The sequence below is a fragment of the Pyrus communis genome, chromosome 9 (assembly GCF_041283825.1).
Source record: "Pyrus communis isolate YQ-2024b chromosome 9, ASM4128382v1, whole genome shotgun sequence".
NCBI classification, from domain to species: domain Eukaryota; kingdom Viridiplantae; phylum Streptophyta; class Magnoliopsida; order Rosales; family Rosaceae; genus Pyrus; species Pyrus communis.
This window is the reverse complement of record NC_142573.1, coordinates 28,706,487-28,733,537: the sequence shown is the minus strand read 5'-3', so window position 1 is coordinate 28,733,537 and position 27,051 is coordinate 28,706,487. Positions and strand designations below refer to the sequence as shown.

Below are 27,051 nucleotides of genomic sequence, written 5' to 3'. Positions count from 1 at the left end.
AATAGGCGGTAATTCCAGCCATAATGAATAAATTGCATTTAAGTAAATAAAGCTTGTGACAAGGGCTTTAATTCAGCACCATTCACATAAATCAAAACTTAAAGCAGTAGGCGGTAAAACCGTCCATGATAAATAAATTGCTTTAAAATAAATAGAACTTGTGAAAGGGTTTTAAACCAACACCAATTCACATAAATAAGAAGAAGTATCATACCTCCTTTTATTTATTATTTTTTTTTCTTTTGTCAGCACTTATTCAAACCTTATTATTGTTACTTTTCTTATTTCTGCAGCATGATGCCATAAACCAACAAAAACCATTTATATTATGTTGACCAAATGGTGTCATGCACCATTCAAATCCTTTTATATATATTTTTCTTAGGTTGCAGTCAACATCCTTTTTTTTTCTTCTTCACATGTGCCTTACCATTCCATCAATTTCCCTTTTCTATTATTTTTCTTCCTTCTATGTCTCTGCTAGTCTCGAAACGCAGGGCCAACGGGGTAGTTATGGAGGTTGCTCAAATTCAATTCAATCCAAAAGGCTACTAGAAACTGGCGTTGTTCTTGCATGACCCAAGGAACATGGCATCGTTAAGCAAGTACCTCCCTATAAAGACATAAATGACAGTGGGGTTGACGGAGGCACAAGAGAGGGAGCCCTGTGTGGATTCATTATTGCCATCACCATCTTAAACAACCAAATATTCATGAGAGTTCTCAAGATCCGTCGAAAACAACGTGATTTGGGTTTCCAAGTCTGATGAGATTCTTCTGGATCTCTGGAAACCAGTTGTCAGGTACGAGTTTTCTCATCTCGTGATGACTTCAGGTCGTAAATTTCAATTCTCACCGGAATTCGGTGGGGCGCTTCTGGCGCAGTGGGAGAGACGAAAAATGGACATACCTTTTATTCTGTGAGATTTTAGATGACGGAGGTGAGAGGTGGATAGTGCTTCATCGGATTTATGGCGTTATACTTTCCACTGACATGAGAGCTTTCGTTCTGATAACGTGTTGTAAAATCGACGATGTGTGTACAGTGGAATAAATAAAACAAGACACAAAATTTACGAGGTTCTCTACAGTCAGTGTGACTGCAGTACGTCCTCGGGCATCAGTAGTGCTTTCATTATAATTTGAATAATAAGAGTACAAATATAACTCTATTTATTCTCTCCTCTCCTCTTCCTCTCTTTCTTTCTCTGCTCTATCTCTTTCTCTCTGTGCTCTGTATTGAAGACATACGAAGTGCTCTATTTATAGAGCAACTCCAAGCACACATCTTTGACAATATAACTTCCTTCACCTCCCAAGTCAAGATTAATTTTATAGGCATTGAAAACTTCTATCAATGTTGAAAACTTCTGCCAAATTACTGTGGGTATTCATTACCCACCAGACTTTTCAACAAATCTTGCATTATTTATTAAAATACTAAGTTTTTGAAAGACCGGAATAAATTATGTTTGACTCGACCTTGGAGATCTTAATTGTCGCACTCGCACTCGCACTCGCAGCAACTCAGCAACTCAGTCTCAACAAATCAACATCTCCTCATCGTCATCCATCTCTCCCTCGCTCGCACTTTCTTTCTCTCTCTATTTTTAAGCGTCTTAGGAAAGAGAGAGACATTAATTTTCAGTTTCAGTGGATGAGATGAGATGAGAAACTGTGGATTAGATTGGATTGGAGTTGGAGGTAATTATTAAAATCCAGCTCTTATCCTATTTGTAAATTCAATTTAATTCGGGTGTACCCCTCTCTCCGTGTCTCAATTGAGGATAGATTCCTTTGTTTCTTTTTTTGTTGGATTTGTTTCCTATATCTTCTACTCTGTAGTCAGGGAATCTCATCCATTCATCATCTTCTAGTTGTATGTGGGCAATTTTCGACGACTAACTCAAGAAAGAAATTACATAAATGAGCCATGTCGATACCAAAGGAGCCGGAGCAGGTGATGAAACTAAGAGGAGGATCAGTGCTGGGCAAGAAGACCATTCTCAAGGGCGACCACTTCCCTGGCTGCCAGAACAAACGCTTGTCTCCCTACATCGATGGTGCTCCCAATTACCGCCAGGTCTTTCTTTCCCTCTTGCTCCTCTTAAAATTAACCACCAACTTTGGGTTCATTCCTTGTTTTGATTCAATTTAGGAAGCACTTGTTTGTTAGACCGGCCACTGAATCTAGTGGTTGATTTTAATGCTTCAATTCTACAATCTTACATCGCATATATTGACAAACACGTACTTACCACTTACAACTTCACTTGCGTTGTCACCAAAATGTATATTGTCAACAAAATGTACATTGTCAACAAAATGTACATTGTCAAGTAGTTGCCTCTTCAACCACGTACATGCATCATGTTCTCAGGTATATAAATCTGTCCGTAATCAGGTTCAACATATTTTCATTGTAGCATCCTCAATGCATCGTGTTAATGCAACTTGAGTTTTACATGGAAACTTCTCTAAATCACTCTCAATTGTTTCACGTCATTTCCCTTCTCATCACTTTCCGTTGTTTGATTTGTTTTCCTTTCATATTTATCCTCTTTTATAGGCCGATTCGCAACATGTTCATGGTGTTGCCATTCCAACAATCAGTGGAATCCAGAATGTTCTTAACAATATTGGAGCTCAACATATTGATGGGAAGCGAGCACAAGTTCTTTGGATTAACCTTTGTGAGGAGCCGGTAAATTAAATGTTTCCATGCTATTTCTACCTGTCACTGTTTGATTTCTTTCTTTCCTATATTGAAAGTTTGCACAATACAATTGGTGCAATCGACTAGCATCATATTTAAGTTATAAAATATGCATCATATTTTTTACTGTTAAGAACCAAAATACTAAATTATTGTAGGAAATCTTGTTTTCAGAATATAATAGTGATCAAGTATCAACATTTTAATCTCGAGTATGTTGTCGCACGATTTGGAACTAAATACAGTTTTGCGAAGTCAATATTGAAAAATATTTTATAAACAAGAAACCTAAACTATAAATTTATAGCTATTGACAATCAAAAGCTAATGAGCTCAACTGTTTTTGATGATATTGTGCCTATACATTAAGTAATAGCTCTTGGTTTACATCCCCTCACCGATCCCGTAGTAATTATAGCATTCAATGTTGCCCATTATGCCAACTGGTGTTTTCTGCAAAAGTTGTCTTTCATAGTCTGGGATGAATTTTCCTGACACTTTTTTTTTTTTTTTAATGAAATGAAATGTTATTCATATGACAATATAATTACACAAGTGGACAAGATGTCAGTAAAGAAAAGCAGAAAACAATCAACGAGACGTCAAACAAAGTCCCCATAAAATTGAAAGAGCTATGAACACTCCATAAATCTAACTGAATACCATAATAAAGACCATAAATGAACTTTATCCCACAACATCTGTCTTCTGTTACAAAATACTGTTTTGGTAGACCGTGTATTGCTGCCTAATTATTCGTATATGGTGGGGCAACCTTTTAAAGAATCTGAATCTGACTTGTAAAGGATGGCAGAAAACTGTAAGGTTAATTGTGCGTCCTGGATCTGACTTAAATTATTTAGGTGGTTTAGAGGATGGTTTGGTGTGGAAAAAAATTTAGGGTTTTCAAAGCAGGAATTTCTCGGTTCTTTTTTTTTTTTTTTTGGGGCTGAAAAAAAGGTGTTCACTGTAGACTCAAGTATGTATATGAGCCTAAAGGGTTTATCATTTAGACAGACATGGACCTAAGTTGGGATACACTCCCTCACAGAGACCAACCCTTCATTATAGTTCCATTTAGTTATAGTTGTTTTTTCTGACAGGGTTAAATTAAGGCGGAACAGTATAGCTTTATTCCTTGAAGTCTTCTTTGATGCTGCAGGACTCATAGTTGTCCTAGAAATTCAAGGGTTTCATATTTTGTACTCTTTGCTTTTGTTGAAATTTTGAAAAGAAAGGGAGTGAGAGCTACTTAGTACGTTTAAGCATATCTGTATGGATTCAAATCAAACTGGCATTTAAGTCCTTGGGGCAAACCCAAGTGGTGAGGGAGGGTGCGAAACTGGCTGGCTTTAGGATAGGTTAAACACGTAGATGCCCCTTTTAGTTAATAGAATTTGATTTGGCAATACTATTTCCTTTTGGACTGGACTAATTACTATAAAACGTTTGCTGCAGTGTTCTTCAAAGAAACTAGATAAACTTTATATTTCTGTTCTCTTTTTGGTGTATATTCAAAGTGAACTATAAGCAGGTTTTGAATAAGAATAATAAAATACGTTAATTATGGAGAATCTCTCTTCCCTTAATTTGGAGATTGGAAGGTGGCTACCTTTTAGTTTGTGTTAGGAGTTTTAGAGCCCTTCAGTGCAGCGTAGTTTGCTTTGGGGTGGTCTGCTTCTCCACCACTTCTGTATTTGCTGCCTCTTTCTTCTTTAATATAATTGTTTCTTTATAAAATAAAAAGTAATGATATACGATAATATCTTATTTTAAATAGTGAAACTATAAAATGAGATTCTTTTCAAAAGATATAGTGAAATTACTCTTGGTGAATAACATTATAAATTTTGGAGGTTGAAAGATGGTGTGCACAACCCACAAATTAGTTAAGAATACTTTCAATTCACTTCAAGAAAATGATTTATTTATCATTCCAAGATGAGAATACATATCCCATAAGCAATACACAGATTAATTGTCGTAGCCAAAACAGTAAACACATTACAAAGTATCAAGCCAATACAAGAAATACATGTTTTTGTTCACTGTACAAAATTTCTGAAATTGCATTTTTGACAACATAATGAATGAGTGAGAACACTCTGTTAACTCTGCTCCTAACAGTGTAATGCATAGTTAAATCAATGACCAATCAGTTGATCCAAAGAATGAGAATGTTGACTGTACAGATCATATCGGTCTTCAGATTTACGGATATATCTACGGATATCTTGGGATTCCTCTAAATATCTGCCCTAATTTATGGTTTAGTAGATGGGTAGCTTAATTAGTGCTTATTTGGTTTTGATTTTGATTTGATTTGGTTAGGGATTTAGTGCACTTATTAGTGTTGTGTGGAGGGATTTAAAACACTTATACCATATCATTCTTTCTTTTTCTTCCTCTTTCTTTCTATTTTGGTTCAAGATCAGTGCAAATCTAGCATTTTTGCTCTGTTGGAGGCTGATAGTGGGGATATCTCGCGATTATAGGTAAACATGTGGCAGTATCCGGTCGACAATAGAAGAAATTGCTTCACCCCTACTATTAGTTTCAGTGTCTAGAGAAAAAGATTCATCAAGGGAAAATATCATCCAAGCGGCAATCCTTGGTTCTAAGTTCTTACATCGATTGTTCGACGGTAGGCAGAACATCTTTCATCTTTTAATAACACAATTGAAGGAAATTACATGAACTTTGTCAATAAAATTTCAACACTAAACATTTAGAACTTGGATAGTAGTAACTCTTATAACAGCACCAGAAATTTGATAATGTTTTGATAACAATTATGAATGCAGGTGCGACATAGTACATGGCATAAGCAAAATGAAGAAATACACACCATTTTGATCAAAAACCTAAAATCATAATTGTTATGCTGCCTAACGTAGGCAATACCACAAATCTGTGAACTCAATTGACACAGCGTAGAAAAGAAAAACATTAACGCTGGATAGGCTTTCGGACCTTGTGATTCCAAACTACCTTCGAACAAAAAATCCAACAAAATCCCCGGAAAATGCCAAGAAAAATAAATAAATTAAGCCCACTCCTAACAAAAATAAATTATGCATAACATTGAAGTTCCAAACATATTGACTGAGCAAAAGCCTTTCGAATTTGACCAAAATTATCCAAACATTTATCTGTTTCCCATCATAGAATAAATAAGCTAAAGATACAGATCCAAATCAAAGAAATAGTAAGAAATTATACAAAGTTTTCACTAGAAAGAAATATATAGAGGATGGAAGAATCCCAACAAAAACATGTGAGAATTGGAACAGACACCAAAGAGGGACAAACAGAGTAAGAGAAAGCTAGGGCTTGAAAGGAATGAATTGTGGAGAGATACTTCAGACTGAATGAGTTGAAGTCTTGTACCATAAGCTGGGTCTGTTGGTTGTATCAATTGGGAAAGTTTCCTTAAGCCCCAGTTTTCTCAGTGCCGTGTAAACCCACCTCTCCTCACTGGTCAACCAGTTAATCTTTTTGTGTATGTGAGTGTATGTTTTTCTTCTGTTTTTTAAGGAATTAGATTAGCCATCTAGTCCAAGATGTTTCCAAACATAGGACTAATCTAAAATTGTCTAGTCCAACTCCTTAATCGGTATATGAAGGTACTCTTAGACTTGCAAAAGCTCTTATTCTAATTTTTCATATTTTTATTTGACACAATTTTTATCCTTGAGTATGCATTTTCTTATGTTACTCCATATCTTCAAACAGGTGGTCTATATTAATGGGTGCCCTTTTGTTTTGCGTGACTTGGAGAGGCCCTTTTCCAACCTTGAATATACGGTATGCTTTTTGTTAAGTTTACCATCAAATTTGGCATATCCTATGATTATACTTGCCTTCATTACTTAAGAAGTACAGAACGAATAACTTCATCGTCTAACATTATGTATTATAAAATATAGTCTGTCTTACATTAATTTGAATTTCGAGTGCGCTTCTTATGATTTTAGTACTTGCTTTAATGAGGAGAATAGGATGGGTTTTTTTTGTTCTTTTGTTTTTACCTTTCTCCTTTTGTTTTGTTTTGTTTTGTTATGTTTTGTTATGTTTTGTTTTGGGGTTGGGAATTAGGGAATATAGAGGCTTGCTAGTTATAATACATGCATAATGCTATTTGCATTGCAATTCACAGACATGTCAACATGTTAATTAGCCACATTTTATGTTTCCTTCTAAATCTATTGTGGCTTTACAAAAACCATCAGGGAATTAACAAGGCTAGGGTTGAACAAATGGAAGCCCGGTTAAGGGAAGATATTTTAATTGAATCTGCAAGGTATGTAACATTTTCTCACGCCTGCTTTCTATGATATCGGACGTTATTTTCACATCTGAAATAGCAGATATGGAAATAAGATCCTTCTCACTGATGAACTGCCAGATGGTCAGATGGTGGATCAATGGGAACCGGTGTCATGTCATTCTGTGAAGACACCACTAGAGGTATCTCACTGGAACAACTGTCATAGATGGGAATGAGAGAACAAGTGAAACCGACCAGTATTCTTAATATTAAACAATTTATTTATTTTATTATTCTGTAGGTTTACGAGGAATTGCAAGAACAAGGATACCTTGTTGCCTATGAACGTGTTCCTATAACTGATGAAAAGTCACCTAAGGAGCTGGATTTTGATATTTTGGTTAGTTCATTTTCTCGTCGAACGGTATATATAGCACAATTCATATCAGGCCAGGTAAAACCTGGGACCAGACCTCAATCAATTGGGTCCAAGAAGATGGGAACCATGACCAACCCAACCTAAATTGGTTGGAGTGGGTTAGTTCTTGGCATGCCCATGAATTGAGCTGCACTCCTAGAGTTGGTCTTTTTGTGGTCTTGTGGTCATGGAATATTATCACCTTCCTGAATTACATTTTCTGATGCGTGCGCTTTATTTACTCATTTATTCTATGTATTCAGGTTCATAAAATTTCTCAAGCTGACATAAATGCAGAAATAATTTTTAACTGTCAAATGGGACGTGGGTGAATTACAACAGGAATGGTGATTGCAAATTTGATATACCTCAACCGTATAGGAGCTTCCAGTAATCCTCTTACTCTATTCACTTAAATACTTCTTCTATTACATTGACTCATTTTGGTCATCCGAAGGAATTTTGTAGTTCTAGGACTTGTAAACTTGGTTAATCTCTGTTGCGAAGGGGCTTATTTGTGCTATTCTAATGAAAGTATGATTTTCTCATATGCTCCTTTTTCTCTCCAAACCTTCCCTTTCAAGTTTAAACAGTATATTATTTGATTTCTGATATGAGAAGATAATAATCACAAAGACAACACAATTGTAATCATCCAACTCAAACCAGCCTCCCTGAACAACCTCAACCACAAGAACAACACATATGGACAGAAAATAAGCAAGTGGTCTAAACTTTAAACATCACTTTTACACAAAACACATCAATGTGGAGATCGGCAAGAAAATGATACAAATATCAAAAGACAAATCCAAAATACACCTTTTACACTGTAATACAACTCTAAAAGCTATCCCACAGCAGCTCTCCAGTCTAATAAAATTACAAAAATGAAAGATTCTAAAGGGTTGAGAAAGAGAAGCCCCCAGGGAAACCTGACTTCTTCCCAAGAGCTCTCCTGTACGTTACCTTTGTAGTTTAAAAAAATTCTGCTAATCCTTGTTATAATTCTGACTCTCCTCTTTTGGATCTTTCTTTTTGATGTATCCGGCAATAGACTAAGCAAAATAGAGAATAACTAGAAACAAACCAGGTTTATACTGTTCGGGCTACAGAAACCACGCCTTCTTTGATTAATAATATAGTATACAATACTTTTTTCAAACCCTAGAAATAATGCCTCCTCCTCTCCTGGCTCTCTGTTTTCTCACTTGCTTTTCAGCCTTGCGGCACCGTATTTATAAGTATAGGAGTGGTTTACATGCCTATTTTCTTATTTGGTTTCCTATTCTATATAGGATAGGAAAGTACACTTTCATTCCTATTCCAATTATGCTTCAAGGATTCTCAATCTAATTGTACTAGAAAACTTAATTCTTTCCTAATCCTTGTAGGACAAGAATCAGTGCACCTTAGCTTTCCTAATACAATCCTAAACAAAATAGGACACTAACAATTGACGAGCCAATTTCTAACATTTCCACCTTGGTTAGTCAAACCAAGTCTTGACTGTTGCACCTCAGTATGTTGTGAATATCGTGTTTAAGAATGGGAAAAACAGAACAAACACTGGAAATCGAAAACAAAATAACCAAGATAAGCAACAGTAAGAATTAACGTGGTTCAGCTTTATGTGCCTACATCCACGAGATGACAACAACAATCTTATCAATAATGAGTACAAAGGATAATCTTGCCAAGCCTCTAGGATTAAAGATTTGACGATAAACCTGAAACAAGAACAAGAAATGTTGAGAATATCGCATTTAAGAATGGGAAGACAGAACAAATTCGGGAAATCGAAAACAAAAGTAACCAAGATAAATAACACCAAGAATTAACGTGGTTCAGTGAAATGTGCCTGCATCCATGGGACAGCAACACCAATCTTTCACCTTATCAATAATGAGTACTATCAATAATCTTACCAAGTCTCTAGAATTAAGACTTGACGAAAAAGCTGAAAGAACGAGAACAAGAAATACACTCTCTTTTCTTTTCTCTCGCACACACTTTACAATATTCTCTCACTCTAATCCCTTGAGTGGTATACAAATTATTGTTTTGCTCTCCATTCAAAACTAGTACAGTAGCCCCTTTATATAGACATAATAAAGGTCTTCCTCAGTAAGGATTATGAATCCTAATTGGAATCTAGTTATGAATCTTTATTCAATTGGGTAAACAACTCCAATTGGGAAAACAACTCCAATTGGGTAACTAACTCCAATTGGGAAAACCACTCCAATTGGGAACAACCACTAAATCTTCCCATGCTATAATCCCTAATCCACTTAGGACAACTCATCATGGGCTAGAAAAAACCCAACAAGAAATACACTCTTATCGCTTTTCTTTTCTCTCGCACATACTTTGCCCTTCTCTCACTCTAACTCCTTGAGTGGTATACAGCTTATTGTTTTGCTCCAATTCAAAACTAGTACAATAGTCCCTTTATATAGACATAATAAAGGTCTTCTTCAATAAGGATTAATAATGCTAATTGGACTCTAGGCATGAATCCTTCTCCAATTGAGAAACCAACTCCAATTTGGTAAACAACTCCAATTGGGAAAACAACTCCAATTGGGTAACCAACTCTAATTGGGAAAATCACTCCTTAAAAACTACTTCAATTGGGAAAACAATTTGATCCTCTAAGACTATATTTTCTAATTCGCCCTTCTTGAAGCAGCTCTGGAAATCTTCAAGAACCTTCACCTTGGCAAACTTCTTCTCACCTCATTACATCTCAACTGAGGAGGTGCTCCACCAAAATCAATCAACGAGATTGATCAAGTTCAAGCAATGCTTGAATCAGCTATCCCAAAACCCTTGCATTTTCTTTTTGCTTCTCAAACATAATCCCTTGTCGGCTGTCGCCAAGAACCTCTCAAGTAAAGCAAAATCCATTGGACTGCATCCCTATGTTGCTTTCTTGGATTTGCCATGTACTTGGAAACAACACTGATTGCTTTAGCTAGTCAGGTCGTGTGCCCACGACATTAGTATAAGGCACCTTCTCCATTGCTTGTTTCTCTTTCTCGGACTTTGAATACTGTTGCCAACTTAACCTAAAGTGAGCCACCAAAGGAATTGAAACTACCTTGGCTTCTAGCATGTTGAACTTCTCAAGAACCTTTTGGGTATACTTGGCGTGTGATATCCAGATCCGTCCAGCGGTCCTATATCTCTGAACTTCCATGCCAAGGATCTTTTGTGTAGCCTCTGGATCCTTCATGTCAAACTCCTCGCTCAAAATCTTCTTCAAGTCTTGAATTCTAGACTTGCCTTGAGCAACATCAACATGATCATCACATCTTAGAATACATGATAGTATACACAACAGTCATATAAGCATCTCCAAAAATTAATTTTCAGCATAAAGGAATCAAACTTCTTGTACCATTATCTTGGAGATTGCTTGAGGCATACATGGACTTCCTAAGCTGCAATACTAGGTTCTCTTTCCCATACTCAACAAACCCTCCTGGTTCGGCCACACAAATCGTCTCCTCTAGATTCCCATGGAGAAACACAGTCTTCACATCCATCTGCTGAATCTCTATGTCATGCCATGCTACCATTAAAAGCAATATGGTAGAAGTATGCTTTACCACGGGTGAAAAGATCTCATCATAGTCCACCCCCTCGTTTTGTGAGTACTTTTTTGCCACAAGCCTTGCTTTAAATCTGACGGCATCCTGTTCATGCAATCTTGCCTTTTTACTAAAAACCCACTTGCATCCAGCTAACTTTCAATCTATGGGTTTAGGAACCAACTACCAAACGAAGTTCTTGTAAGGAGACTCCATTTCTTGTCAGTGCACTCATCCAACTATCTCGGTCATCGCTTGCTATAGCTTCTTGATAAGTAGTTGGATCTCCTTGACTGATGTTAAGAGCATAATTAACTTCTTCTTGGTCAAACCCCAATCTGTCAGGCTTCTTCTTGTGTTTGAATGGGTTTGTCCAGTGCTATACATATATGGAATTCAGGTGAATTGTGGGTTGAAGTTTGAAACTTTTGGGATGTCTAGCGGACTGGAGTGTCTACAATCTGCCCTGTTTCTTGCTCCACCTGATTCCTACTTGGTAAATGATGTCGATGCTCTTCCTCTTGCCCAAAAGCATCGGATTCAATTGGTCTCAACTTTGTTCAGAGGCATGGTTGTCTCATCAAGGACAACATCTCGGCTGACAACTTCTTCTTGTTGATGATATCCCATAGCTTGAAACTCTTCACTCCTTTCTCAAAACCTAAGAATATGCAGTGTGCAGAGTTAGGTTTGAGCTTGGACCTTTCATCACTTGGGATATGTGCATTAGCTCTACAGTCGAACACCCACTTAATTCTTTCCTAATCCTTGTAGGACAAGAATCTGTGCACCCTAGCTTTCCTAATACAATCCTAAGCAAAATAGGACACTAACAATTGACAAGCCAATTCCTAACATTCCTCTCCAGTCCAATTACCTAGAAACAATTGCACAAAGTTCTGTATAGATGAGGAAACAATAGTTCAAAACGGTTCTGGAACTCGACATTCTTCCAAAGCCTCACGCTTTTCCCATTCCACATCCCAAAACAACAATAAGAACAAAAAGAAAGAAGGCATTAAAATTATCTTTCCAAGGACTTCGACTTGAGGCTCTTGTCACAAAGCTGGATCCCTACCACTCATAAAGCCCATATTATATAAGGACAGCATATGGAAGGAATTGCTCTCTAACCGAAACCTTGAAAACCATTTTCCAAGCACCTCATAATTCTTAACCAAATTCCTCCGGTTTCCTTCACCCAAGCCATTACTTTCATCTTCTCAAATGATCTATTTTTCTCTTCTCCACTCCCTCCCACAAAACATTCCTCATTGCTCTCTTTAGCCTCTTGCTCACACTAAAACCAAAAGGTGATTATTGGTGCGTGCTTAAACCGATTGGATTACAACCTACCCCCATGCAACAAAATTCTTTGCTCCAAGCCTCCAACCATCTAACTTCTTCTCCACATTTTTTCTGCAACAGGGTGCCAAACGCTAATTGCCTCTGTGTTGCCTTGTCATTTGAAGATAATCCCAAATGTGCTATAGGCCACCTACACACCTCACATATCAAAACCGAGTCCATCTTTTGAGTGTTTATCCCTGCCATTGAACACCCAACTCTATTATTATTATTATTTTTCTGAAATACCAAAAGCTTCTCTTACCATTAGCAAATTCCTCCATTGAAAAATAAACCATTGTCTGCATTTTCTGCTCGGTTATTGTGAGAGTCCTGGGCATGTGTACAATAATTTCAGTTATTTAGGGTGTCTTTAGTTTAGAGAATTTCAAGTCCTTTATTGGTTTACATTGTGGCTTGTTATGCTTTTAAGGATTTCTTCATTTTATATTATTTTCAAATAAAATAGGTATTCCAAGAACCAATTCAATTGGACAATTTCTGAATCCAGTGAAATTGTTGCTGACAATTTTCCAAGCTCAGAAGATGCGATTCGTAGTGGTGAATATGCGGTCATAAGAAGCTTGATTCAGGTACTAGAGGTATTTGATATCTTATTTTGTTGCCTATTGTTGTATTAAATAGTTAAGATGTTCCTAAGTATTTTATTAATCAACAACGTGCCTTTAGGGTGGTGTTGAGGGAAAGAGACAAGTGGATAAAGTTATTGACAAGTGTGCCTCTATGCGGGTATAGTTTCAATCCTTTATTGATTGACTTTACTGAATGGCATCTCAGTACATGTTTTACTTTTCCATGAAAGTTCAAATTTATTTTTTCCTTTTTGAATATATGATTTTATTGCTTCATATAAGTTGTTCATGTTTTATCTTAGAGTTGTGATGTTTCTGTCTATTGAATCCAAGTACAGAACTTACGTGAAGCAATTCCCACTTATCGCAATAGTATTATGCGCCAACCAGATGAGATGAAAAGGGAGGCATCACTTTCATTTTTCGTGGAGTATTTGGAACGATACTACTTCCTTATATGCTTTACCGTGTACATTCATTCAGAAGGAGCAGCCCTCCGTTCTAGTTCCATTGATTATAGTAGTTTTGCCGACTGGATGAAAGCTAGGCCTGAACTGTATAGTATCGTTCGCAGGTAAAAATAACAGGCTTAGCATTTGACTTTTCCTTTCTTTTTTGTACCATCTTCTTGGTTTTTTTTTTCCTTGTCTGCTAATGTACAAATGAGATGAAACTTGGTTAATGATTACTTTATGTTCACGGAATAAATGAAATTAGCACACTTAGTTATTGGGACACTATCTGGTTAAGTTCTTTTGCTTTGATTCCTCTTGGTTGTAGGCTTCTGAGAAGAGATCCAATGGGTGCACTTGGATATGCAAGTTTGAAGCCATCTTTAAAGAAGATTGCTGAATCTGCTGATGGTCGGCCTTGTGAGATGGGTGTAGTTGCCGCCTTGAGAAAGGGTGAGGTTCTTGGTAGCCAAACAGTTTTGAAAAGTGACCACTGTCCTGGTTGTCAAAACCAAAATTTACCAGAAAGAGTGGATGGTGCCCCTAATTTCCGAGAGGTCCCTGGATTTTCAGTTTATGGAGTTGCAAATCCAACAACTGATGGTATATGATCTGTCATCCAAAGGATTGGTAACTCCAAAGATGGCCACCCAGTTTTTTGGCATAATATGAGAGAAGAACCTGTTATTTACATCAACAGAAAACCATTTGTACTTCGCGAGGTTGAAAGGCCTTACAAAAATATGCTCAAGTACACGACTACACGGTAATATTTTTTCTTAGTTTTACCTTTTGTCACGTCTTTATATAATTTCATGGAAATATAATGTGAAATAGTACTTGTTGCTTGGAGTTCACTTAAACCATCAGACACTTTGGTTTAGTAGTTTATACTCAGTTGTTTGATCATACCATAAATGCTGTGGGAGAGTACATTTTGCTCCTTGCAGTATAAGCCTAGATTACATCAATAACTTGCTATATACTGCAAGGAGCAAAATGTACTCTTCCACGGCATAGGTAGTACACTTTGCATGGTACTTTAATCATCTTTGTACTGTCAAAAGATTTGCCTAGCTATATTTATCTTGCCAGATAATTGGGCATCATGAGATGCCTCTGTTGCCTGAAGAGTGGTGCAATTCATTGTTTGAGAACATAAGCATGTTATGGGAATAAAAGAAAATATTATCCTTTACATATGCTATACTTGCATGATGGGGTTCAGTAGCAGGGTCTCCCATGCAGGGTAATGATGAACATAACCACCCGCTGGCATCAAGACCATATTTACTCCTGTGGACAGCATGGCAAAAGGATTTGCTCCAAGACCACTTCCATAATATTTATATTATAACGCCTAGCAATACCACATTGACTCTTAACTTCCCATCCCCAGTCTTGTCCTGCTATTCCAATAGATTTAAAACCAATTCCCACTTCACCATGTGCTCATTTTCCCCTTCTTCTATGCCCTTCACTAGAAGATCTCTAATAAGCTTCTTGTTTACTTTTGCACGCGATTTGGAATTTTGGACAAAGACATGTTATGCTAGTGAATTTTCCAGAACCTCTTTCGTTAATGCAACAACAAAAGCTTATCCCACTAAGTGGGGTTGATTGTATGAATTCTAGAATGCCAATGCGCTCAATTTTGCGCAAGTCTTCTGTTAGCTCCAAGTACCCCATGTTTTTTCTAGAGTCTCTTTCCAAGTCTTCCTAGGTCTTCCTCTACCCCTTTTGCCTTGACCCTGTTGTCTCATGATCGCACCTTCTAATTAGAGCATTTGTAGGTCTTCGGTTCACATGCCCACACATCTAACGAAGCATTCTCATCTCCACTACACTCATTTTTTGCACGTGTTAGATGCTTGACTGCCCAAAATTTTGTGCCATAAAGCATTGATGGCCTTATTTCCATCCTATAAATTTTTTCTCGAGGTTTAGTGGCAGTCGTTAGTCCCACAATACACCCGATGCACTCTTCCACTTCATCCATCCAGTTTGTATTTTATGGTTGAGATATCCATCCAATTCTCTACTCTTTTGCAAGATAGATCCAAGATAATGAAAGCGCTTACTCTTTGGTACTTTCTGGTCTCCAATCCTCACCCCTATCTCATTTGGACCCCTTTTCCCACTAAACTTGCACACCATATACTCTACCTTTGACCTACTTAGTGAAGACCTTTAGATTCCAACACTTTCCGCCAAAGGTTAAGCTTTGCGTCTATTCCCTCTTGTGTTTCATCTATCAACACTATATCATCTGCGAAAAGCATACACCAAGGGTTATCATCTTGGATATGTCCAGTTACTAAACAGGAAAAAGAAAATTGCACAAAACTAAGCCTCCCACCTCCAGATAACAAGCGTTTCTTCCCTTGATCTTTCATCAAGTCATACTTATTTTTGAAATACAAAGAATTATTACCAACACCGTCGCTCAGTGTCCAGCTTTTATTGCACCAGTCAGCCAGTCCAGAATTTTAAATTTTTTTTATCATATCAAGACAGATGTCTGTACAGTTATGGATGAGAGTTTGTACTGCAAATGGGAAAAGAGTAAATGGCTCTCTTCTCAGAACTTTAACTCCATTGACCTTTAACAAGAGTAAAAAGAATATGGACCTCAACCTAGGCACATTTGGGGTTTCAAGCAGACAAGTATCCTAGCATGAACATGGCATCTAAGACCCATACAAGAGTACAAATCCAAGACGTAATTACAACTGTCATCATTGGTACAACTGGCATTGTTTTGTTCCTTTTTGAGGGAGATATTGAAACTAAGATCTATTCTTCCAGGGTATTGATCGTGAGAGCGTGGAGAGGATGGAAGCTCGGTTAAAAGAAGATATCTTGCGAGAAGCTGAGCATTATGGGGGTGCCATAATGGTTATTCATGAAATGGATGATGGGCAAATATTTGATGCTTGGGAGCATGTAAATTCTGAGGCTATTCAGACCCTGGTAGAGTTTTTTAAAGGTTTGGAGGAAGATGGTTTTCCCATCAAGTATGCGCTTGTACCCATCACTGATGGTAAAGCTCCCAAAAGTTCTGATTTTGACACATTGGCTATTAATATTGCTTCTGCTTCCAAGGACACTGCTTTTGTTTTCAATTGCCAGGTTGACATTTAATTCTTTCCCTTTTCCTTCTTTTCTGTATGCGTGAAAGGAGACAATAAATTTTTTTCATAACCAATCTGTAGTATTTTTCTTTTGCCTTCTATTATTTTCTTTCTCCTGATCTTTTTTTTTATTCTCTTCCTTTTAATATTCACAGATGGGTAGAGGAAGGACAACTACAGGTACGGTAATTGCTTGCCTTTTGAAACTCCAAATTGACTACGGGAGACCTATCAAAATCCTGGTTGACAATATTACCCTTGAAGAAGTGGATGGTGGTAGCTCAAGTGGTGAAGAAACTGGAGGTAGTAGTGCTGCATCAACCTCCAGTGTTACAAATTTTAGAAATGAAAAGGAGCAAAGCCGTGTATTCGGCATGAATGGCATCCTCTTGTTGTGGAAAATAATAAGATTATTTGATAATGGGGTGGAATGCCGGGAAGCCTTGGATGCTATAATTGATAGATGCTCTGCTCTACAGAACATACGTCAACCTGTTCTGCAGTACAGAAAGGTATTCAATCAACAACATGTTGAGCCAAGGGTAAGGAGGTTGGCATTAAATCGTGGTGCTGAGCACTTGGAGCGCTACTTCCGTTTAATTGCTTTTGCAGCATACTTGGGAAGTGAAGCATTTGATGGATTTTGTGGGCAAGGAGAATCTAGCATGACGTTTAAGAATTGGTTGCATCAGCGACCGGAGGTTCAAACAATGAAATGGAACATAAGACTAGGACCTGGACGCTTTTTAACTGTTCCTGTAAATTCCTTCTACTTTTGGCTCAGAGACTTTTTTTTCGTTTTTTTTTTTTTTTTTTTTTTTTTTTTGGGTGCCAAGCTCACTCTAATAGCTTGGTTGATATTTCTCTTATTTTGGGATGGATATAATTTTGCCTTTTTATTTTTTTGTGGAATTCAGGAGGAGTTAAGGGCACCACTTGAGTCCCAGCATGGGGATGCTGTCATGGAGGCCATTGTCAAGGCCCGTAGTGGTTCGGTTTTGGGGAAAGGTTCAATACTTAAAATGTATTTCTTTCCAGGTCAAAGGACGTCTAGTCACATACAAATACATGGCGCACCACATGTTTTTAAGGTATGCTTGTATTTCTTCCTGCGCAATAGATAAGTAGGGATCTTAAGTTTTCTATTCAATTGGATAAGGCTACAGATGGAGTGTATGCAATGTGTGTAACAGCATTACTCCATGTGGTTGATTTTATACAAACTTATATGTTTAAATTTACATATTTGAGGTGAAGCGAGTCAGGAGGTCGTCTTCTGGTTTTAGGTGTTCGTCATGCTCAATGAAGTATTTAATATAAGTTAACAGGGTTGGAAAATGGTTTATCCTATAACCTGACATATGGTAAGTTAGAAGAACTTGCAGTGGGGTCGGAATTTGGAAGAATAGTGGTAAAATTAGAGCACCCAACCCTCACCTATTGGATCTGAGAGTTACATTTTCAACCGCACGTGTTGGGACTGACCGACTGAGACAAATACGTGGACGCATTATGTTTGGATGATGTGGAATATTTGTACCCGTGGTTCTTGACACGTGAATTTTTTCTCTGGTTACGTAACCAACCCCAAAACCACCTGGATATTTATTATGGATTGGGGTGCAAGGTTGACATACTGCATGTGGAACACTAATCTGACCAAATAGAACATTGATAGGCCAATAGGAGCAGGAAGGGGAAACGAGGTGCTGGGGTTCTGCACCAGCAACAATACCTTCACATTTCAGGGAAATTTTCAAGCGTCTTTGGGGGATAAAAATTGTGGAAAGTAGTGTGAGATTTGGTAGGAAGAAAAAACAACACATCCGTATATAGGAAATGAAATAGATTATAAGACGACTAAATAAAGAAAAGAAAAAAATCAACGCCTGGGATATTGGCAGTGGTGTTTTACGATGTGAGCTATGTCGCACAGATACTTAAGAAAATTGGCTAGCAATCCATCCATATACGGCCCTTTCTGATATGTCACACAGATACAACAGAGGTACTGCAATTTTCCTTCAAATGGAGGTCGTGGTTTTTAAAGCAAGAATAAGGGGCTACTTTGTAATGTTCAAAAATTATTTGTAAGCCAGCCACATACGAGCCATCTTTTCTCTGCTTCTTTTTGTTTAAACTCATGAGATAGAGGCTAGGGTTTATTTAATGTTTATGATTACCACCATTTAAGGGGAAAAGAGTAAAAGAAAGAGCAGGAAAAAGAAAAGAACTCACCTTTCCATATAAAGAAGCCTTCTTTTCTCTGCTCCTTTCGGGTTCAACAAGATAAAGGGGACAAGTTTTTTGAAGTATATATAATATAATTTTAAGGCATTATTCATATTATAATCTTTGTTGAATTATTATCAATGGGACAAAATTCTGCAAGCATTCACTGATTACTATACTTGTGTTTTTCTCTAGGTTAAAAAGTTTGGATATATGTCTAGTCTAGTTTATATTAACATAACTAGTACTTCCCTATATAAGAGACAAAATGCATCAAGAGTAATCCTTAGCTACTAAATAGACAACACAGCATCCATCTTGGAGTAATTAAGTTAATTGTTGTTTTAGGTCATACTCGAGGGATTCTAGACATTTCAAGGCATTTGGCTTTTTAAGTGGTAATAATGGAAACTACAATTAAATGGGAAACAGTTTCAACCATGCATCAACTACATCGAAAGCTACAACCTTCAAACAGATACCAACTAATGATTGTTAAGCATGGATTTGTTTACTTACACTTGCCTGCATCCTTGAAAAAAAATTCCTCACAAGAATCAGAATAGTTTTTTCAAGATAATTCTCTGGAGTGATTTTGTAGATAGCGGTTTTACTCAATAATGTTTTTTGTCGGTAGTTCTTTAATTCTAAACATGCCGTAAAATTTTTCTAAGAGCCCAATTGCTAGTAAGTTGTAACTTATTAATTGGAAGCATTTCCTTAGGTGCTGCCAAAAGCCATAGATAGTGCATAATGGTTTTGCGTAAAGGCTACACTTAATGATATGTTGAAGTGCTAACTCCGGCACTCAGAGTTACTGATTGCATGAACCAGTATATTTTTCTTTATCATATTGGATCCCATATATTTACATTGGCGTATATAAATATTTTTTATATAAGCTTTACTGGATTATAATTATTTTTTAGCCTAATTTTATTTTTGTTTCAATCAGGTGGATGGATATCCTGTGTATAGCATGGCTACACCGACAATTCTTGGTGCCAAAGAGATGTTAGCATATTTAGGTGCCAAACCCAAAGCAGAAGGATCTGCTGCTCAAAAAGTGATTTTAACTGATCTGAGAGAAGTAGTTGTCTACATTAATGGCACACCATTTGTTCTACGGGAGTTAAACAAACCTGTTGATACTCTCAAGCATGTGGGAATCACAGGCCCAGTGGTGTGCACCAATATTTTTGTTTTTTTCCTTTCATATTTCAAGTACAATTCCTAAGCTAACTGTAAACTCCAATTTCAAATTCAACGGAACATTTTGCAGGTGGAACACATGGAAGCACGACTAAAAGAAGATATACTATCTGAGGTCAGGCAGTCTGGTGGCCGTATGCTTTTACACCGTGAAGAATATAGCCCAGCTTTGAACCAGTTCAGTGTCATAGGATACTTAGAAAGCATCTTTGCAGATGATGTGAAGACACCAGCTGAAGTATATACCGCTTTGAAAGATGAGGGTTATAATTTTGCATACAGGAGAATACCATTAACTAGAGAAAGAGGCGCTTTATCTTCTGATGTGGATGCAATTCAATACTGCATAGATGAGTAAGTATCCGCACTTTGTATGATTCCCATCTGTAACTGGCGAAACCACTAAAGCTATATTTTGTTAAAACTAACAAAAATTATACCAAACAATGAAAATTGTGAAATAAAATTTATAGATGTAAATTAGCAAGTACTCTTGACACCATTATTTCTTTTGGGAATTATATCTTTGCCCTCCATTACAATAACAAAGTTGTGTACTGTGTTAGAATCTCAGAGACTATGATCTCTGTGGTAAGGAATGAATCGAAAATGGTGATGATTATTTCTGGAAAAATCTCAGAGATGTGCAAAGAGAAGGTTCTCACAGAAAGTTGCTTTCATTCATTCACTCTCTCACCTCACACAAAACGTGCGAGAGGTATATTACCGTTAGAGATAGAGAGATTCTCTCTGTATAATACAAAACTCAAATCCAACCATTCATGCAATCTACCCTATAATATAGTTACATGTGTCAACACAAATCACTAACTCTAAGATTACATCTTAGCTGTCCAATTGGAATGTAATCCAATGGCTCACATTTAAATCTGTAAACTGAAACTAAATACAAATTTATTCAGCTAAAAGCACTTATATTTCAACATACTGAAGGGCTTTGTCCGCATCATGATACCACAAACATGTTACAGGAGTTTATTTATATTTTTCTAAGTGAAAAACACTCAGAGGTCTTATAGTAATACACCACTTCTGGCATCTGGATATACTTCCAATTTTTGCTCTCTTTTTGTTTTTTACTATTGAGGTTCTTTGGTATAAATCATTATTGCAGTTCATGAGTTTTGTAAGAAGCTGAATTTGCTTCGTCCCTTGCTTTGCTGTTCAATTTGTGAATTTATTTATGAATTTAATAATTCTAAATTCAGTAAAATTAACTTTTATCTATAGTTCTGCAGGGTGTTACATTTTCGTATCGCACACAAGGTTTGGAGGAGTTGCATATGCAATGGCTATTATTTGTATCAGAACTGGTGCAGAAACAAACTCCCTACCAAAGGATCCACAACCATTGGTTAGAATGAACCTGTTGTGTAACCTAAAGAGGATTTGCCTTCTCGAGCTTCTGATGAAGAAGCTCTGGGGATGGGTGACTACCGAGACATACTAAGCCTTACAAGAGTTCTTGTTTACGGTCCTAAGAGCAAAGCAGACGTTGACATTGTTATAGAAAGGTATTTATATATTAAAAAGTCCACGGAGAATTCTCTCCTTATGGTGCTTCCTACTTGTCTAAGCATCAGGTGATGTCTTGAAATGTAAAAGCAGGTCTACGAATTAGTAGTGTAGAAAATTGGAGGGTTGGCTGTGCCATATTAGCAGATAACCCATGTCTCTGTCAACTTAAAAAAGAAAAATTGTGCTTCTATGCTTGACAGATTGTGTTTCATTTGTTTAATCATGCACTTTCTCGATTTTAGTTTATTTTATATTTGCGCGGAGTTAATGACCCTTAACATACCTTCAGGTGCTAGTAATTGGTTCTTGTTGTTGATGTTTCTGACTTTGTTTCTTCAATTAAAAGGTGTGCAGGTGCGGGACATCTGCGAGATGACATTCTTTATTATAGTAAGGAACTCAAGAAGTTCCCTGATGCTGAGGATGAGCAACGAGCTTATCTCATGGACATGGGGATCAAAGCGTTAAGGTAGGTTGAAGTAGCATTGTCCTCCTTTTCTTTTAATTTATTACAAATGAATGTTTGCAGAAGCGAAAATTAGATTGTTTAGCAGAAGTGAAAACAAAGAAAACGTAGATTAAAACAACAATAAAGGATAACTGGAATCACTCCAGGGGCCTCCAACCCGTCCTTCGCCTCTCACCAAAACAATCCCACCGCTTTCTATTCATAAACTCTTAATTGTTTGTTAATCTGAACTACAAGGGATCTTTATAAAGCCTTAAACCTAATGGACACGTGAAAGTAAACCTATTTTAGGAAAGAAATCCTAATCAAAATAGAATAGAAACTAAATCTAATCCTACTCAAACTGAAAAGAATCTTAATAAAGAAGGAAGTCCAAATACTAAAACCCTGGATATTAAAATACTAAAAACCCTAAAGAGTAAAAGATTAAAACACCCATTGATTTAAGCCTGCACTTTGGTTCCGCATTTTTCTCCCCCGCTTGAAAAATCGACTCCGTCGAGTTTGGTGAGGAGCTTGAACCCTAGCCGTTATCAAACGGATAATTCTTGACGTCAGGGAGATGAAGATTGTATAGGACTCTAGTTTCTGTTTTGCCAACTATGTGTGACAGTAGCAAAAAATAATTCATGAGAAATTGTTGTTTATTTACGGAGAACATTGCAAACTGCAAATAGATATTTAGCATGACCAAATTAACTTTCTTTTCAATGGAAGAAACTGAAAGACAAGCAGTGGTACATCTTTAACTTCAACATCCTCAAAAGTTTGTTGCACGACAAGAGGAACATAGGGAACAATGTCGCTGGAATCCTGAGGACAAGGAATGTCACTCGCTGGAAGAATTAAATCTTGCTTATCCAATAGACTAGATGTCTTCTCCATTGTAGACTGTTCAAATGGAATTAAAGGTTGTACTTCCATATTGTTGGTTGAATCAGTACCTTCTTGAAGACTAAAAACAACCATTGATTTCAATGTTTTAAAAGACGAAGGTGTAGGGGAGACGTTTCATAAATAGACTAGATGTCTTCTCCATTGTAGATTGTTCAAATGGAATTAAAGGTTGCACTTCCATATTGTTGGTTGAATCAGTACCTTCTTGAAGGCTAAAAACAACCATTGATTTCAATGTTCTAAAAGGCGAAGGCGTAGGTGAGGCGTTTCATGAATAGCCTCGCGTGGCTAAAACCTTGAGGCGTGAAGCAAAGCCTTACAAGACCTAAATAACTGGGGACTGATGTGGGTATAATTGGGGACTACTATGGGTTAATAAAAAATAATTGGGCACTGCTGAGGGTTATAACAAAATATAGACTTGGGCAAAACGACGTCGTTTGGGCCAAGTCATAAAAAACATTTAAAGACTTGACCAAAACGACGACGTTTTGGACCAAGTCTTTAAAAAAAAAAATTCTTCGTCGTCTTCGTGAAGACGCTGCCGCACTACAACAGTCATAAACCAGAGGACATAGCCTTTTGACTTCGATGATCTCTGATGGATTTGGGAACGCTAGGTCAACCACCTTAAGGTGTGCCTCGACCATGTCTAGGAGAGTTTTCGCCTACTCCCACAGGGTAGAAGCATTATCATTCCCGCCCCGCCTCTGAAGCAGCTTAGGCGTGCCTTGGGGTGTGTTTTAAAACACTGATTGATTTAGGAAAGCCTGCACTTTGGTTCTGCATTAGCATGTGAGCTGGTGTTGTGTTGCTTTCTCGCAATTAAGAAGTTATCTTATTCACTTTGGTTTAGGTGTTTTTTTTTTTTTTTTTTGAAAGAAGAAACAAATTTTTGTTGCAAAAAAAAAAAAAATAAATAAATACAAAAGCGGACAAGAAGTCCGCAAAGGCACAAACAAAACAAGATAAAAATCACCATCACCCAGACATTTAGAAACTATAAAAACAACACAAGACTAACGAATAACCACATTCCAGTTTCGCCAAATTTCTAAAAAAGAGAAATCTTTAAATTCTGAAGTAATCGCAGCCTACAGAGATGACCACCGAACATTATCCCACATATCCTCCCTTCTACTGCCTTTGTTGTCCTAAAAAAATCTGCTTGTTTCTTTCCATCCAAATGACCCCAAAAATAGCTGAAACTATACATCCCCGTAAGACCTGTATTTTCTTCCCCTTTCCTGATAATTTATGTTTCTCTACCATAAGAGAATACCAATGCCTGGGTAAAACCCAACTAATACTGAACTCCTTAAACAACTTCAACCAGAAATTTAAACCCATCGGACGGTGAAGAAATAGGTGGTCAACATACTCTGAACTTTTCTTGCATAAATGCACCAATCAGGCTGTAGACATGAGCTATGTTGCCGTTTTTGGAGCATGTCACAAGTGTTAATTTTCCCATGAGCCACTAACCAAGTAAAGACCTTCACATTATTAGGAACTTTAGATTTCCAAACCAGGCCATAAGCCTAAAATACCCTATCAGCATAGCTTTTGAGAAGATAATCGCAGTAAAATTTAACAGAGAAGCTTCCTGAAGAGTAAAGTATCCAATTTCTTGCATCAACCCTTGAGGGGTGAATGCTAACCCGATCCAAACTTGTTAGGAAAGATGACAATTCGTTTAATTCCACGTCACGCAAATTCCTTCGAATCACAAAGTCCTAATTCAAAGAATGTTCAGCAAAACTAGCCACATTAGAAATACTCTTGTTATGAAATCTAGATAAGTTGAACAACCTAGGAAATGAGACTTGTAAAGATCTTTAGCCCAGCCAAATGTCTTCCCAAAATCTAGTTTGTGTTGAGAATGAGTCTCACATTGATGTGTGAGAAATGACCTTGCATGGGCTTATAAGAAGTTGGGCTACTTCTCATATTGCCAATTGGTTTTATGGTGGAACCTTAACTTTCTTCATGGTATCAGAGTAGGTTATCCCACGTGTGAAGCCAAAAGGCCACATGTGCTCCACGTCACCCCGTTGTGTTGTCCGCATGTTAGACTCGAAAATTCGTCACATGTGAGGGGACATGTTGAGAATGAGTCCCACATTGATGTGGAAGAGGGGACCTTGCATGGACTTATAAGAAGTTGGGCTACTTCCCAAATTGCCAATTGGTTTTATAGTAGAACCTCAACTTTCTTCAATTTGATCTACTTTACCAAGAACAAAATGGCAGAAAAGAACTATACCCTTGGGTAATATCCTTCCAAGACTTCTACTTGTCCAAACCGAACTATCTTGGAGTGCTAACCATTGTCACTTTATGCCAGATGGAATCACCTTCGACTGGAAAACGCCATAACCATTTAGCTGACAAAACAACGGGGTTACGTGGAGCACATGTGGTGATCTTACCAATAGATTGCCAATACCTAAACCTCCTTCCTCTTTCGGTTTTGAAATTGTATCCCAATTAATGAGGTGATCTTTCTTATCTTCACCAACACCAACCCATAAGAATTTCCTCATTAAGCTTTCCAGATTCCTGACTACTCCTTTAGGAACCTTGAACAAAGATAGAAAATAAATTGGTAAACTTCCTAACATCAATTGAACTAAAGTTAATCTTTCCCCTCTTGAAAGAAAGGCACACTTCCAGCTTTGCAATCTTTTTTGGACTTTTTCCACAATCGGTTCCCGAAGGAGATATTTCTGGGATTACGTCCTAAAGCAAGACCCAAATACTTGACAGGCCAAGAGCCCACTTTGCATCCCCACAAACCAGCCAATCTCTCTAATTTTTCCTCCTCCGTGTGAGCCTAATTATTTGGTCTTATTTACAATACAATACCCCCTAATTATTCTCTCTAGTCTTCTTTTTGGGCTTCGGTCTTGTCACAGTTCAGGGATTATTCACTTTCGACTATCTTGCTAGACTGGGAGGCAGCGGATGATGATTTCTGCTAGTTCCCCTTGTATCTGGCTTCTGGTTGTTCACTGATTGCAAATATTTTTTTAATAAAATTGTTCCTTTTCAAAACACAAAATAAAGAAGGAAAGTTAAAACCTTTTATTATAAGCAATTGATTTTCTCTGAATCATGGATATAAATTGCTGTCGGAAAAAAGGGAGAAACTGCGTGCATACTACTAAATGTAAATGAATTAACTCGGCGTGTGTGTATTTCTTGTAATGTATTGAGTCTTGACTATAGCATGTATTTCTTGTATTGTATTGGGTGAATCGGATATCCAATTGCTTCGATTTGAATTATTTAGAGGATGCCTTCTTGACTATAGGTACTCCATTTTTCATCTTACTTTTGAAACCCACAAAACATGCATTTGTACTGCATTGATCGCATAAAAGAATTCTTTACATGGATATGTTCAACAAGCAATAACGTTTTTGTTGAGTTCTTGATTCATTTTTCTGTTATATTTAACCCTCTCCTTCCATCTGCAGGCGGTACTTTTTCCTTGTAACATTTAGGTCCTACCTCTACTGCACTTCTGTGGCTGATATAAAATTCAAATCATGGATGTACGCGAGGCCTGAACTAGGACATCTATGTAATAACCTTAGGGTCGAAAAATGATATCATTAGTGTAAAATAAAGTTTTGTACAGTTGGCAGTACGATAAAACGATCTGGCATTCAGTTTCCGCCTTAAGCTCTGAATGCTGGACAAATTAAGAGGTTATTTCAGTTATGTACGTGTAGGGACTAAGGATAACGAAAATCCCTGACCCAAGGGAGAAGGGAGCGGTTAGAACTCGGGAATGGGTTCTATGCCAGTTTTTGTAGTATATATAAAGATGAAGCTCTAAACTTTTCGGGATTTGATTTTTTCAACAGGATGCTTATATTGAGGCTAATGTAAGTGTCATGTATATATGTGAAATTATTATCTCATGAAATTTGAATGCCTAATGCCATTGGTATGTGGACAGTCAGGTTATTTGTGATCAAAGAAGACTGCAATTGCAACATTATTTGTTTTTTTAACGGATGTTTTACATTTTATTGAATTCATAAGTTGAGATATGACATTACAATGTTTAAAACATGAGGTATGAAATTGTGGATCGATTCATAATTAAGGTAGTTTTATATAATTTACCATAATTAGAAGCACAAGTAAAAATTAAGGATG

At 37.1% G+C, this 27,051-nt stretch overlaps 1 protein-coding gene across 1 annotated transcript; it reads left to right on the top strand.

Moving 5' to 3' along the window:
• The first annotated feature begins 1,505 nt into the window (after positions 1–1,505).
• Positions 1,506–26,815, top strand: LOC137738689 (uncharacterized). The gene is given in 21 exon segments (XM_088699733.1): positions 1,506–2,083; positions 2,570–2,704; positions 6,452–6,523; positions 6,949–7,019; positions 7,087–7,186; positions 7,288–7,386; positions 7,668–7,794; positions 12,820–12,843; positions 12,846–12,952; positions 13,041–13,100; positions 13,282–13,517; positions 13,724–14,177; positions 16,204–16,527; positions 16,685–17,287; positions 17,447–17,620; positions 19,717–19,944; positions 20,044–20,327; positions 21,225–21,352; positions 21,355–21,508; positions 21,859–21,981; positions 26,361–26,815. Coding segments are annotated over 21 exon segments (3,786 nt in total). The 5' UTR covers positions 1,506–1,933; the 3' UTR covers positions 26,494–26,815.
• Positions 26,816–27,051: the final 236 nt, after the last annotated feature.